Here is a 13,505-nt window from a genome sequence, read left to right on the forward strand (position 1 = left end):
TACCAGCCGCTCCGCGGGAGAAAGATGAGGCTTTCTACTCCCGTAAAGATTTACACCCTTGGAAACCCTGTACAGGGTCACTATGGGTTGGACCCGACTCGATGGCACTTAACAACAACAACAATGACAAGTAGTTTTAATATGCAGTGTTTTATATTGACATTTGAGTAGATTAATAAATGAGAAGGCTCTCATCAATCTTCCATTTGTCTATCTAAAACAGTAGAAACAGCATCACTTCTTACAACATATATGCCAATTGTAAAGATACCCCCATCCTGTAAAGGAAGAATGTTAAATGCTTCCACAGATAGAAAATCAGCAAACTCTAGAATACAGAAAGAACACCCCAGCTCTTTGGTAAGTAATTTGAAATGGAAAAAAAAGAGCGAAGGGGAACCTACAGATCAAAAGAGTCATAGCAATCAGATTTGATTATAGAGTTTGTTTGAATCCCAGCCGAAACTAAAACCAAACAAAAAAGAATTGGCCACTATCAGGGAAATCTCAACACTGACTAGGTACTTAACAATAATTACTATCAAATTTAGATGCAATAACAGTATTATAGTTATGTTTTTAAAAGAAACTCTATATCCTAAAAGATGTATTTCTGTACTTCTTGATAGCTACGTATATTGATCTTCTTAAAATAATTCTAATAAAAAGGGGAGGGAGCGAGAGCAAAGAAAAGTTAAGTAGATGAAATTACCTCAGCCATGACTGTTCAATATTATAGTCTTTTCTTACTGTGAGGTGCTCTCAATTATGTTAAATCACAAAGTACTGCTGGGGGGGGGGGCACAGTTGCTTGAAACAAGCTCAGTTAGTATTAGTTTAGATGCTTAAAGAGATCACCTGATTAAACTGGTTAAGTGGCACAAATACACAGAGATCCAGATGATTTTACAATCACAACAGGCTGCTGATTGGTTATGCTTAATTATACTATAACTTAAAACAAATCTCAGAGACTGGGAAATCCAAGGACATGTCAAACATCTGTTAGTTAGTGCCTCCATTACTAACCAAGAATAGAATTTTGAGCAGTTTCTTCAAGAACATAAATTTTGACTAGAGGCAAAAAAACCCTAGATGGCTGATTGTGTTTTAAAAGTCTGTTTTGGAAGAACTGCAGCCAGAGTGCTCCCTGGAGGCCAAGATGGCTAAGCTTCGTCTCTCCTACTTTGGACATATTGTCTGGAGAGAACAGTTGCTGGAGAAGGATGTCATGCTGGGTAAGGTGGAGGGTCAGAGAAAAAGAGGAAGACCCCCAACGAGATGGATCGACCAGGTGGCATCATTGATGGCGTCAAGTGTGGCAGCGGTAGTGAGGTTGGCCCAGGATTGGACATTGTTTCGCTCTGCTGTGCATGGGGTCGCTATGAGTCGGTTCCGACTCGACGGCACCTGACAACAACAATAACAACAACTCCAGAAATACAGCAAAGAAAGCTGGTGCGGAGTCCTTACCTTCAGTATTGTTACCTTTTTATAAAAAGAAAGATAAAGCATGACAGGCACACTAATACATTCTCTTGCCATACCATTCATCCTTCACAGAACCACATTTTAAAAACTCATATATAAAACCCCTTACCTGTTCCAATATCCAGAATTATTGTCATAATTCTGAGGCACAATATTAGAAAGGTAAAAGGTTTCTGCCATAGCTTTCTGTGAAAAGAAATAAAAATATTAAGTTCCACGAAATCTCTTCACCTTTGAGAGATATTTTACAAAACACATACAAAAACTAGTTCTCATTATTCATATGCTAGCTCTAAGTAACTACAGTCAAAATAAGGACTTTAACAAAATAAGTAATTTGCTATGTTAGTTTTCTTTATAATTCATGAAATCCAAACTTAAAATCTAGATTATAAGAACTAGATGTTTCCAACATAAAACTAAAGGGTAAGCCTTGTTATAAGCATAAAAATTTAACAAATTAATTTCTGAAAAAAGTTCTACTTTAAAGATTTTTTTGTAGTACAGATTAGGTCAAAAGTGGCATAAAAAATTGCTTGTTCTTCTAAATTTCCGGCCACTGTGCATGCATCCCGGACTCTGGGTGTGGCTATGTAGGATAAGCAATGAACTGCAAACCACAAGGTCAGTGATTGAAACCCACCGCTGCTCCTTGGAAACCCTATATAGGATCACTTATGGGTAGGAATCAACTCGACGGCAGTAACAATGCACCCATCCAGGGTCCTGATGTGGCACTATAGGATAAGCACTATACTGATAACCACAAAGTCAGCAATTTAAAACTACCAGCCGTTCCTCAGAAACCCTATACAGGGTTGCTAAGTCAGATCCAACTTAAAGGCACTTAGCAACGCATACATCCAACTGCCTGGGTGATGCAGTGGTCAAAAGGCTCAGTTGCGAACCAAATGGTAGGTGGTTCAAACCCACCAGTTGTTTACGGAGAAAAAGATGCAACAATCTGCTTCCAAAAATATTCACATCCTTGGAAACTCTGAGACAGTTCAACTGGTCACAATGAGTTAGAATCAATAAGATGGCCATGGGCTACGGTTTTTTTGGTTTATTCATTGTATTTCCTTTTATTGATCCATTTTAACTGCCAGTGCCACCAAGTACCTTCTCTTCAAGCAGTGACTCTTAACCTTGGATGCACATTGGAAAAACCTTAGGAACATCAAAAAATTTGATGATTGGGTTTCACCCCAAGTGTTTCTGACTTAATTGGCTTTGGTTGTTGGTCTGGGCATCCAAATTTTCCAAAATTTACCCAAGGGATTATAATGTGCAAATTAATGACAAAACAACTAACAGTTTACATAATAAACAATATAAGATATGTTTCTTATTCATTGTTTGTTGTTGTTAAGTGCCATCGAGTCGATTCCAACCCACAGCGACCCTGCATAGGATTTCCAAGGAGCAGCTGGTCAACTTGAACCGCCAACCTTGCAGTTCAAACGACTTTGCAGTCTGACACATTAACCCCCAGCGCCACAGCAGGACTCCTATTCATTGTTAGGTGATGTCGAGTCAGTTCTGACTCATAAAGACCCTGTACACAACAGAATGAAATACTGCCTGGTCCTGGACCAACTTCATAATGATTATGTTTTAGTCCATTATTGCTGTCACTGTATAAATCCATCTCATTGAGGGTCTTCCTCTTTCACTGACCCTCTACTTTTCCAAGCATGAGGTCCTTCTTCAGAAACTTGTTCAAAGTATAAGAGACATCCTCACCTTCCTAGTTTCTAAGAAGCATTCTGACTGTACTTGTTCCTGGACAGTTTTGTTTGTTCTTCTAGCAGTATACAGTACTTTCAATATTCTTTACCAATACCGTAATTCAAACATATCAATTCTTCTATGGTCTTCCTTATTCTTTGTCCAACTTTTACATGAATATGAGGCCACTGAAAATACCATGGCTTGGATCAAGCACACTTCAGTCATCAAACTATTATCTTTGCTCTTTAATACTTTAAAGAGTTCTTTTGCAGATTTGCCTAAAGTAGTATGTCTTTTGATTTCTAGACTGCTGTTTCCATGAGTATTGATGGTGGGATCCAAACAAAAACAGGTCTTTGACAACTTCAATCTTTTCTCCACTTATAACATTTTACTGGTCCAGTTGTGAGAATTTTTTTCTTCAATGTGCAATCCATAATAAACATTTGATCTTCATTAGTAGTTATTTTAAGTCTTCTTAGCCTTCTACCACATGATTCTACTCCCCTGACCATAGCTAACTAGAAAAAAACGTAGGCTAACCCAAAGGGCGCCAGTCCATCCATGGACTGGAATGAACTAGAAAACAAAAACCCCCCAGTCTTTGCTATTGAGTCCATTCTGAGTCACAGCTACCCTACAGAACAAGGCAGAACAGCCACATACGGTTTCCAAGGCTGGAATCTTTACAGAAGCAGATTGCCATATCTTTCTCCCATGACATATCTGGTGAGTTCGAACTGCTGACCTTTCAGTTAGCAAATAAGTGCTTAACCTCTGCACCACGAGGGCCATAACTAGAGGCTTGGGAATTTGAATTATAAGTGGCAGAAGCTGGGATCAGCTGATTGCAGGTAACATGATCTCCGAGCCTAGGACAGCAAGGGTCACGTGAAAGATAAGGAAACTAATCAGAAGACTGCTACTGTTATTAAGTGCAGTCAATCATAGCGACCCTCTACAGGGTTTCCGAGGAGCATCTGACGGGTTTAAAATACTGACCTTGTGGTTCACAGTCCAGTGCTGATCGTACAGCGTCACAGAGACTAAGCAATCTAATAACAATAAATACCCCAAGTGCCCAGATTATTGATTCTAAATACCAGTTCTACTAAAAAGGACCAGAATTCCTTAAAGATGTGGCAGATTCCAGGAAGAGGGCAATATAAGATGAGCCTGAAATTTTTGCTGGATAAGAAAGCAAGGGAGCGCTCCAAGACTGATAAGGGCATTTCAAAAGGACATCAGGAGCTGGCTTAAAGGGACATGCACTAGATATCGCTGGGATACCTTTAAAATTTTTGACAGTATTGAGTCATAACACATTGAACAACAAAAAAATACATGAGTCTAAGGTCATAAAATAAAAATAAGATCAGACTTGATTGTCTGGTAATGCATGGAGGGAACTGTAATCACTGCAATGAAACGAAATACGATAGGATGAATGTAAAGCTAGTGTTCTCCCATGTAAACCATCACATAATTGACAATAAAAACTTAAAAAAAAAATCACGAAGGACAAGATTTAAAGTTTAGACTACATAAAAAATGTAAGTATCTGATATGGAAAATAGCATAAATAAAATAAAAGGAATTTACAGCCTGTAAGACAGAAAAAAAAAAAATAATAGGGTTTCACTCACAAAAAAAAAAAAAAAAAAAGTGAGTAAGGGATAGATAAGGGAACATGCTTCTTTACAGAATGCTAGCTAAATACAGAAAGAATGAAAGAACTTGGAAAATTCGGCAATTTGTAATTATTAACATAACTAAGATAAGAATCATAATGCATGATATTAAAAGTACTGAGATTTTAGATTATAGTATATTTACCATAAAAACAATTTACAGGTTGCTATTTTTTCAAACAGGAATCCTGGTGTAGCAATCTAGGATAAGCACCAGACCAAAAGGTCGGCAGTTCACACTCACCAACGACTACATAGGGTCACTGTGAGTCGGAACTGACTCGATGGCACTTAACAATCCTTTTAATAAGGGAAAAGTAACTTTACATTGGACAGACCTGATAAACACTTCAATCAAGTGATCAAACATGACATGATAAATAATGGAAATACTGAGACAGGCCTCCAGGGAGGACACAGTGAAAAGAACATAACATTGCCTATCTACTGTTCTTACTAAAAATTACCAATCCCAATCTAAAAACCATAAGGAAACAAACAAATGCAAATTGTAGGATAATCTATAACATAGTGGCCTGAGTATTTCAAGAACAATGTCAAAAGACATTTTTTCCTTTTTTTTTCAGCAGGGAAATTATTTTAAAGGAAAATAAAGAGACATAGCTACTAAATGTATTATGTGATCTATGATTGGATTCTGGATGGACAACTGGGACAATATGTGAAATTTGAATATGAATTCTATATTTGATAAGATTATGATACAAATGTACAGAAACGCATGTGATGATATCCTTGTCATTTATACAAATATCCTCATTCATGCTCTAAAACAATCTCTTTAAGAATGAAATGTTATGTCTGTAGCTTACTGTCAAGCAGTGTTTTTTTAAGTACATTGTTGTTAGTGTCGTCGAGTCGGTTCTGACCCATAGTGACCCTGAATAGGGTTTCTAAGGAGCAGCTGATGAGCTTGAACCACCAAACCTTGCAGTTCACATGGCTTCGCAGTCTGGAGCATTAACCCAGAGCACCACACCAGGGTATACATATATAAAATACATGTATTTTCTGGTACTATTTTTTTTTTTTGCGAGTTTAAGATTTTTACATAAAATGAGCAGCTCCAACTACCAGTGGCTTGGCAGTTCTCTTTTCAAAGGCATCTAGTTTTCTTTGGTCAGTCTAAGAATGTCTCATCATCTGATTAAAAACAACAAAAGTCAGGAAGGAGACTAGAAAATGAGTATGGAAATTCTCCAGTTTTAAAGTTTAGCTCCAAGGTATTTAATTTCCAAGTCCAATAGAAATTAACCAAATTAACCATACCACCACCCCATACTCCCAACTCAGCCTACAGTGGAAAATTTGTTATTTCCTGCTGGAGCCATGTGTCCACGTGACCACCCACTTCCAAGATAGTCTTCATTGTGGGCACTGAAGACTGGAGGAATGTCAGGATTAGGCTTGAATTTACAGTGTTTTCTGTCTGCATCACCTGAAGAAAAACATGAAATGGGTAAATTATCAGTGGACAAATACCCTGATAAATTCTCTAAGCAAGGCAAGCTGGTTGCTGTTGACTGGTATCTCTCCTAGCAGCTAGTACTTAGGAATTGCACGTCTGTCTCAAGTTCCTGAGATATTTCAGATACTCCATCTGAACTGAGAAGGGACTAGCCAGGGAAAGAATGCAAGAATGCTTTTCATACAATGTGGCCATTTCACATAATTCTGATCCTGGCCTTTCAAATTAAAAAGTAAACCACCCTCCCCCCACCCCCCAAAAAATAAAGTACAATCCCCTGGACAGTATTTAAGTAAAAACAGTGACCAATCAGATATATCTGTATAAAAAGTTAGTTACTAAATAAACTTTTAATAAAGACCCCATGTATTATATTCCATTCAATTGTGTTTTGACAAGTTTAAATGTACTGAAACAATGGATATATATAGACACAAAACAATTTGTTCTGAGAGGGCACAGCCTGGGGGAGAGGGGGAGGAGTGTCTGGTATCTTGCCTCTTAAGTCAATGACAAAACATCTAATTTATGAGTTCAATCTAGAAATTCCTGAAACAAAATATTTGAGTGCCACATGGGATAAGAAATCTGTTTTTACTTATGAATGGCTGTTTATCATAGAGGACATCAACAAATTCTAAAATTGCATTTTCTGTTGTCATTAAGACAGATCGTGCTATATTTGAAAAATTATGAGGACAAACAGAATATACTCAAAAAATTTGAAATGGGGATCAATGAAGTTACTGATGCCATCATTTAACTCAGCCAAGAAAAGCGAACGTCATCAGACTGCAAGGTGCATAGTAAAGCAATAATAGCGTCGTTAATTGCCATCAAGGATTCCAATTCAGGGCAGCTCTGTGTGTGCAGAGGAGAACTGCTCCATAGAGTTTTCAAGACTGAGAACTTTTCGAGAGCAATTTGCCAGGCCAGTCTTTCCAGGCACCTCCATTTTGACTAGTCACACTTTCAACTATTTGTACCATCTAGGAACTAAATGATCTAACAGGTAGCTTTTTATAATAACTTCATAAAGAATATAAATAACTGGCAGCGTATTAAGAATTAACATTAGTAAACTTCTAAGATGTCATTACCACTAGAATCACTTACTTGTATGCTGATTACCTTTGTCTGATAACTCATTGCCCTTGAAAAACCACTTTGGAAATTTCCAAAGGTCTAGGTACAGCACTGTGGGTTAATGTGCTAGACTGCAAGGTCAATTTGAACTGCAAGGTTCAAACTCATCAGCCACTCCTCGGAAATCCTATACAGGGAACCGACTCCACAGCATTTCACAACAACACGAAGGATGAAAATACTTTCCTTGGTGCAAATTTGCTTCTACTGGGGTCTGGAGGCATTTCCAGCAGAGGACCATGTTAATCCAAATACAGGATTTACAGATTCCATACCTACCCAGGCTATATGGATTTGGGCTATGAGACTGCAGGAAGGCTAGTGTGTGGCCTCAACTACTCTGGAACATGCTTTTCATTTTCCTTGTTGACCTTTCTCTGCTTACTGCCATAATCAACTTCCATGTAGTTCCTCAGGGAAGGCAGGCCGGTAAACTGATTCACACTTTCCAAGGGTGTGTTGTTGTCAGTGCCATCGAGTCAGTTCTAACTCATAGCAACCCTGTATAGGGTTTCTGAGGAGTGGCTGGTGAGTTTGAAACACTGGCTATGCGGTTAGCAGTCCAGTGCTTATCCTATAGCACATCAGGATTCCTTCCAAGGGGGCAGCCCTTTGGAAGTTTAGCTTAATGTGGGGAAGGTCTCCTATAAGACAACCTATCTTGGGCAAGTGCGAGTAAAGCAAAGGAGAAATAATTTGTGGATGGTGGTGTAGCACTATAGGATAAGCACTGGACTGCTAACCACAAGGTCTGTGGCTTCAACTCACCAGTTGTTCCTCAAAAACTTTATACAGGGTTACTATGAATCAGAATCAACTTGAAGGCATTTAAAAACAACATATCAAATTAAAAGGCAGTAAAACTGTGCCAAAAGATAATATTCTTTATATAAAGAACTCCTATAAATCAATTAAAAAATATTCCAACTGAAAATGAGTAAAATATAATTTATAAAATGTTATCCCTCATAATAATAAAAAAACACAAACGAATCCAACTACTACATTGGAAAAGGTCAATAATGCACACTGTGGATGAAACATAACCAACTGCTAAATTGGATAAGGTCAATAATGCTCACTGTGGATGAAACATAACCAACTGCTAAATTGGATAAGGTCAATAATGCTCACTATGGATGAGGGTTGTTGTTGTTAAGTGCTGTCGAGTCAGTTCCGACCCATAGTGACCCTGTACAGGGTTTCCGAGGGTGTAAATGGATGAAGGTTAGGAAACAGAAAATCTGCTATGGGAGTATAAATCAGAAGAATTCTCCATCTAGACACCAATGTGACATTGTAACAAGCTCTGATCGTCTTAATTACAGGATCTACCAAGATATGTCATGAACACATTTACGCACCTGCCTACTTCTCCAGCCTCATTTGACATCAAGTTCTCCCTTGCTTGCTCACCAAGCTCCAGCCCCTCTGGCCTTCTTTTAGTTCCCTAAAGGAACAAAACTTTTCTCCACATTGTGGCCTACAAAATTTAGAGCAAGAAAGATTAATATTCTCAACCTGTTTCCCATTATAGCTCACGTAGAAAAGTATGTGATATCTCACAGAGTAGCTGGGCCTTACTTTTCTTTTCTGCCTCGAATGTTCTTCACCATATCCTAAGGCCCACCCACCCCCTCTGCCTGGCTATCTACCATCTCTCCCAGAAGCCTCACTAATCAAATCAGCGTCTCCTATTACAATCGCTCATCACAGTCTTTATTTTGCTATGTTGTTGTTGTGAAGTGCCATCAAGTCAGTTCTGACCCACAGCAACCCTGTATAGGGTTTCCAAGGAGCAGCTAATGAGCTTGAACCGCCAACCTTGCAGTTCAAATGGCTTTTCAGTCTGGTGCATTAACCCACAGTACCACACCAGGACTCCCAATTTCATTATACTCATCCCAATTTCCAATCACATTTCCTTCAGAGCAAATTCAATTTCTTTCAGAGTATTATCATGGGCTGCTTAAACTCAGCCCATCTCTATTTTTTGTTCCATAAATGTAAGTGCCACAGGAAGTAGAGACTCTACCTAATTTGTTGTTAGGTGCTGTTGAGTCAGTTCAGACTCACAGCAGCCCCATGTGACAGATGAACTAGCCCATTGAGTTTCTTGGGCTGTGATCTTTACGGAAGCAGATCGCAGGGTCCTTCTCTTGCTGGGTGGGTTTGAACTGCCAACCTCTCTATGAGCAGCTGAGCACTTAGCTATTTCACCACCAGGGTTCTACTTTGTTGTTGTGGTTATGTGCCGTCCAGTCGGTTCTGATTCACAGCAACCCTGCATAAGGTTTCCAAAAAGCAGTGTGGAACCACTGATGTTGTGGTTCAAACCAATCTTGCAATCCAACCCACTAACTTGCAGCACCATACCAGGACTCCACAGATATACATCATCAACGCTCAGCACAGAGCCAGTCATATTTGTTGTTACGTGCCATCAAGTCAGTTCAGACCCATAGCGACCCTGTATAGGGTTTCCAAGAAGCAGCTGGTGATCCTGAACCGCTGAACTTGCAGTTCAAACGGCTTTGCAGTCTGGCACATTAACCCACAGCACCATACCAGGCCTCCCGAGCCAGTCATATAGTAGGTACTTAATAAATATTTGTTGAAGTAGCAAATGAATGGCATTCACCAGCAGCAATATTTGGAACCTACCAGCTGGTGTGCCAAGATACAGATTTTCTCAGCCCTTAAGGCAGCTGGAGAAAGGAATCCATCAGGTCCCTCCCACCCTGTGAGCCATATAAATACCACCATTTTCTACTACAAGTGCCATAATAGGAAAAAGAATGAGAATAAAATCAACACTCCTCCTTTCTTGAAATTTCGGAAACACCTTTGATCAATGCCTTTACTTCTACATTTTTCCAACTACTTACCCGTTATCTTGCTTTTGGATATATGTTCAAGAACCCATCTAGGCACCCGCTTTGCCTGATCGTAAGATAAGGCATGATTAGTATAACATTTAGTCTCCGTTCCAGTTAAAGGAAATCCAAACTGTTCCAAGAGAACCTTTTCTGTGGATCCTAAAATTGAAAAGATGGGAAAAACAAAAATCAAAATTAGTAACTCTCGCTAGGAATGAAAGAGTGTAAGGAAACAGAGAAGCGTGAGCTCTAAAGTCTAATCCACCAGGAGGTGCCATTTTTGAAATTACATATAAGGCAATGAAAACACACAGTAAGCCAAGTACTAGTTTTGCCTGCAATCAGTTGTAGAGTTATATCAAGATAAATTGCAGCTAAGTCATTAACTTTCAAATAAGGACTTGATCTTATTGGTCTTTCACATCAAATTTCCATATGTGCATACACAAAAGCAGTAATCAAAGGAAAACTCATATCAATATTAGCAATCAATCACTGATATAAATTAATGGGAAAGACCTACTTATTAAGGTTTTAAGAGTGAGTGTGGGGACAAAAGCAGAGCCTTTTAGATTTTCAAAAGACCATCATTCCTCACCACTCTCCCTAAATGTACTGCTACTGAAGCACTGGTAGTGTAGTGGTTACAAATCGGGTTACGAACTTCCAAGATCAGCAGTTCAAAACTACCAGCAGTTCCATGGGAGAAAGATGAGGCTTTCTGCTCCCGTAAAGATTTACAGCCTCGGAAACCCTGTACAGGGTCGCTATAAGTCAGAACGGGCTCCACAGCACATAACCACCACCAATGAAGCACGAAGCAGCCCTCATAGCGGAGGCCTGAGTTGAACCTACCAGCCATTCTGTGGGAGAAAGAAGAGGCATCCCTCTCCCATAAAGATTTACAGCCTTGGAAATTCTCACCATGAGTGATAACAGACTAGCTGGCAAATGACCACCACTGAACCCTGATAAGCATGCAGTAACAAGACAGTAGTGAATCCAGTATTACTTTTCCTAGCAGGAGAAGCCCACTGACCTTGCAGTTCACAGCTCAATACTTAACCCATTGTACACCAGGGCTCCTTGGGAGAAATCCAGCCCAGACTTAAATAGGGATTCAGGGTCAGGATAACGCCTTCTTAATGCATTTTCCTGTCTTCAATCAATCAGTATAGTTCTCTTGCTAAATGCCAACTATCCAAACGAGGGATGGCGTGGTGTTGTGGGTCAACGTGCTGGACTGCAAAGTAAATTTGAACCACAAGTTGGTGGTTCAAGCTCGTTATACAGGGTTGTTGTGAATTGGAACTAACTGGACCGTGACGGCGCTTAATAACAATCAGGGGAAAGTAAGAAATGAGCACGCACTCACTTCAAATATAACATACCCTTGGTAACTGGAGGATTTTACAGTTTTGAAGAGGGCAAGCTGGCATTTTTCATTTGAATGATGACAAAAGGAAGGGCAGTTAAGTAATCTGCTAATCCAAAACCAAACCCACTGCTTTCTAGTCGATTCTGACTCATAGTAACCACACAAAACAAGTACAACTGCCCCCGATAGGGTTTCCAGGGCTGTAGGATAAACACGTGACTGTTAATCTCGAGATCAGTGGTTCAAACCCATCAGCCACTCCTCGAAAACCCTATACAGGGTCGCTATGAATAGAAACAGAGTGGATGGCACGTAACAACAATAAAACTTTTTTTTTTCATCGTTACAATTTATTCACCATACATTAGAAAATTTAGACATTCTTACAAACTATAATTCAAGCTATAGTTAACTCATCAAGAAACTGGAAGTAAACTAGTGATCTGAATGAATATCTCTCTGCATGAACAACAATAAATCTTTAAGAAAGCTGACTTGTCACACCTTTCTCACGTGGAATGGTTGGTGGGTTTGAACCAATCTTTTGGTTAGCCTCCGAGCGCTTTAACAAACCACTTCCAGAGCTCTAGTCTGCTAACATGAGTTCATTCACTCATTCCTAGTTAGTAAATGGGTATACGATGGAGAATAAGAGTGTGTTCCAACTCTCACGGCGCTTACTGCCTAACGGAGGACACAGACATAAATCAAACATATCCCGGTACTGTGAAAAGTGGAACGGGCAGAGAAAACGAAGCTGCCTCGGTGAAGACAGTACGTGAAGGAGGCGGGCGAGACGTAGGGGAGAAATCACAGTTCACGCTCGATGTTCGGAAGGCGGAACGGGGGCCGGAACCTTACCGTCCGGCGCCCTCGCCGCCAATGCAGTCTCCGCGCTCTGACTCCGAAGGAACTGCAGGGCCGCGAAGCCAGCTCCCGCAGCACCCACTACGGCCCCGGCCACAAAGCCACTCAAAAAACGCCGGGATCCTCTGAGGCGGGAAGCAAAATTCTTTACAGCCATCTTATCCTGAGCCGCAGATTCCCGTGACGCATGCGCACACCGGCCGACTGATAGCCAATTGCAACCGCAGAACCAGGACGCACATTCGCAACCAGGAGACGCCGGAGGCCCCGAGCGCATGCGTATACCTTACCCGTTGGTGGCCTAGCGCACCCCCTGCTGACATACCTGGGGACCCAGGTGCACTTGTCTCACTTCTTCCCAGCTTGGCGGCAGGATGGATGGGAGGCAGCTTGACGTCTTGAGGGCTTCAAACTCATTGCGGTTGAGTTGATGCCTACTCATAACGACCCTAACGATCCTGTGGGATACAGGTGTTGTTGTTAGGGGTCATCTAGTCGATTCCGACCCATAGCCACCCTGTATAGGGTTTCCGAGGAGCAGCTGGTGAGCTTGAACCGCTTTGCAGTCTGGCGCATTAACCCACAGCGCCACACCAGGGCTCCGTGGACTAGAGTAGAAGTGCCTTATAGGATTTCCAAGACAGCATACTCTTTACCGAGGGAGCGCCATGGCTCTGTGTAAGCACTAGACTGCGAACCAAAAGGTCGGCTGTTAGTCACTAGCAGCTCTGGAGAAAGATGCGGCTTTCTGCGCGGGTAAAAGATTTACAGCATGGAAAGAAAACCCGAGGATGTTGTTAGTGCTCTCCAGTCGGTCCTACCCATAGCGA

At 40.6% G+C, this 13,505-nt stretch overlaps 1 protein-coding gene across 2 annotated transcripts in view; it reads right to left on the reverse strand.

Moving 5' to 3' along the window:
- EXOG (endo/exonuclease (5'-3'), endonuclease G-like) overlaps positions 1-12,872 on the reverse strand; it is a 44,832-nt gene extending 31,960 nt beyond the window's left edge. The window contains exons 1-4 of one of the 2 annotated variants that reach the window (XM_006869142.1): positions 12,670-12,872; positions 10,440-10,589; positions 6,236-6,375; positions 1,601-1,677 (exon numbers count right to left, since the gene is read on the reverse strand). In XM_006869142.1, coding sequence (XP_006869204.1) covers positions 1,601-1,677; positions 6,236-6,375; positions 10,440-10,589; positions 12,670-12,832 — 530 coding nt within the window. In that variant the 5' untranslated portion in view covers positions 12,833-12,872. The remainder of the gene's footprint in view (positions 1-1,600; positions 1,678-6,235; positions 6,376-10,439; positions 10,590-12,669) is intronic. The other variant, XM_006869143.1, reaches the window with a different exon arrangement.
- Between the last annotated feature and the right edge of the window lie 633 nt (positions 12,873-13,505).

Source organism: Chrysochloris asiatica, unplaced genomic scaffold (genome assembly GCF_000296735.1).
Source record: "Chrysochloris asiatica unplaced genomic scaffold, ChrAsi1.0 scaffold00127, whole genome shotgun sequence".
Lineage (NCBI taxonomy): Eukaryota > Metazoa > Chordata > Mammalia > Afrosoricida > Chrysochloridae > Chrysochloris > Chrysochloris asiatica.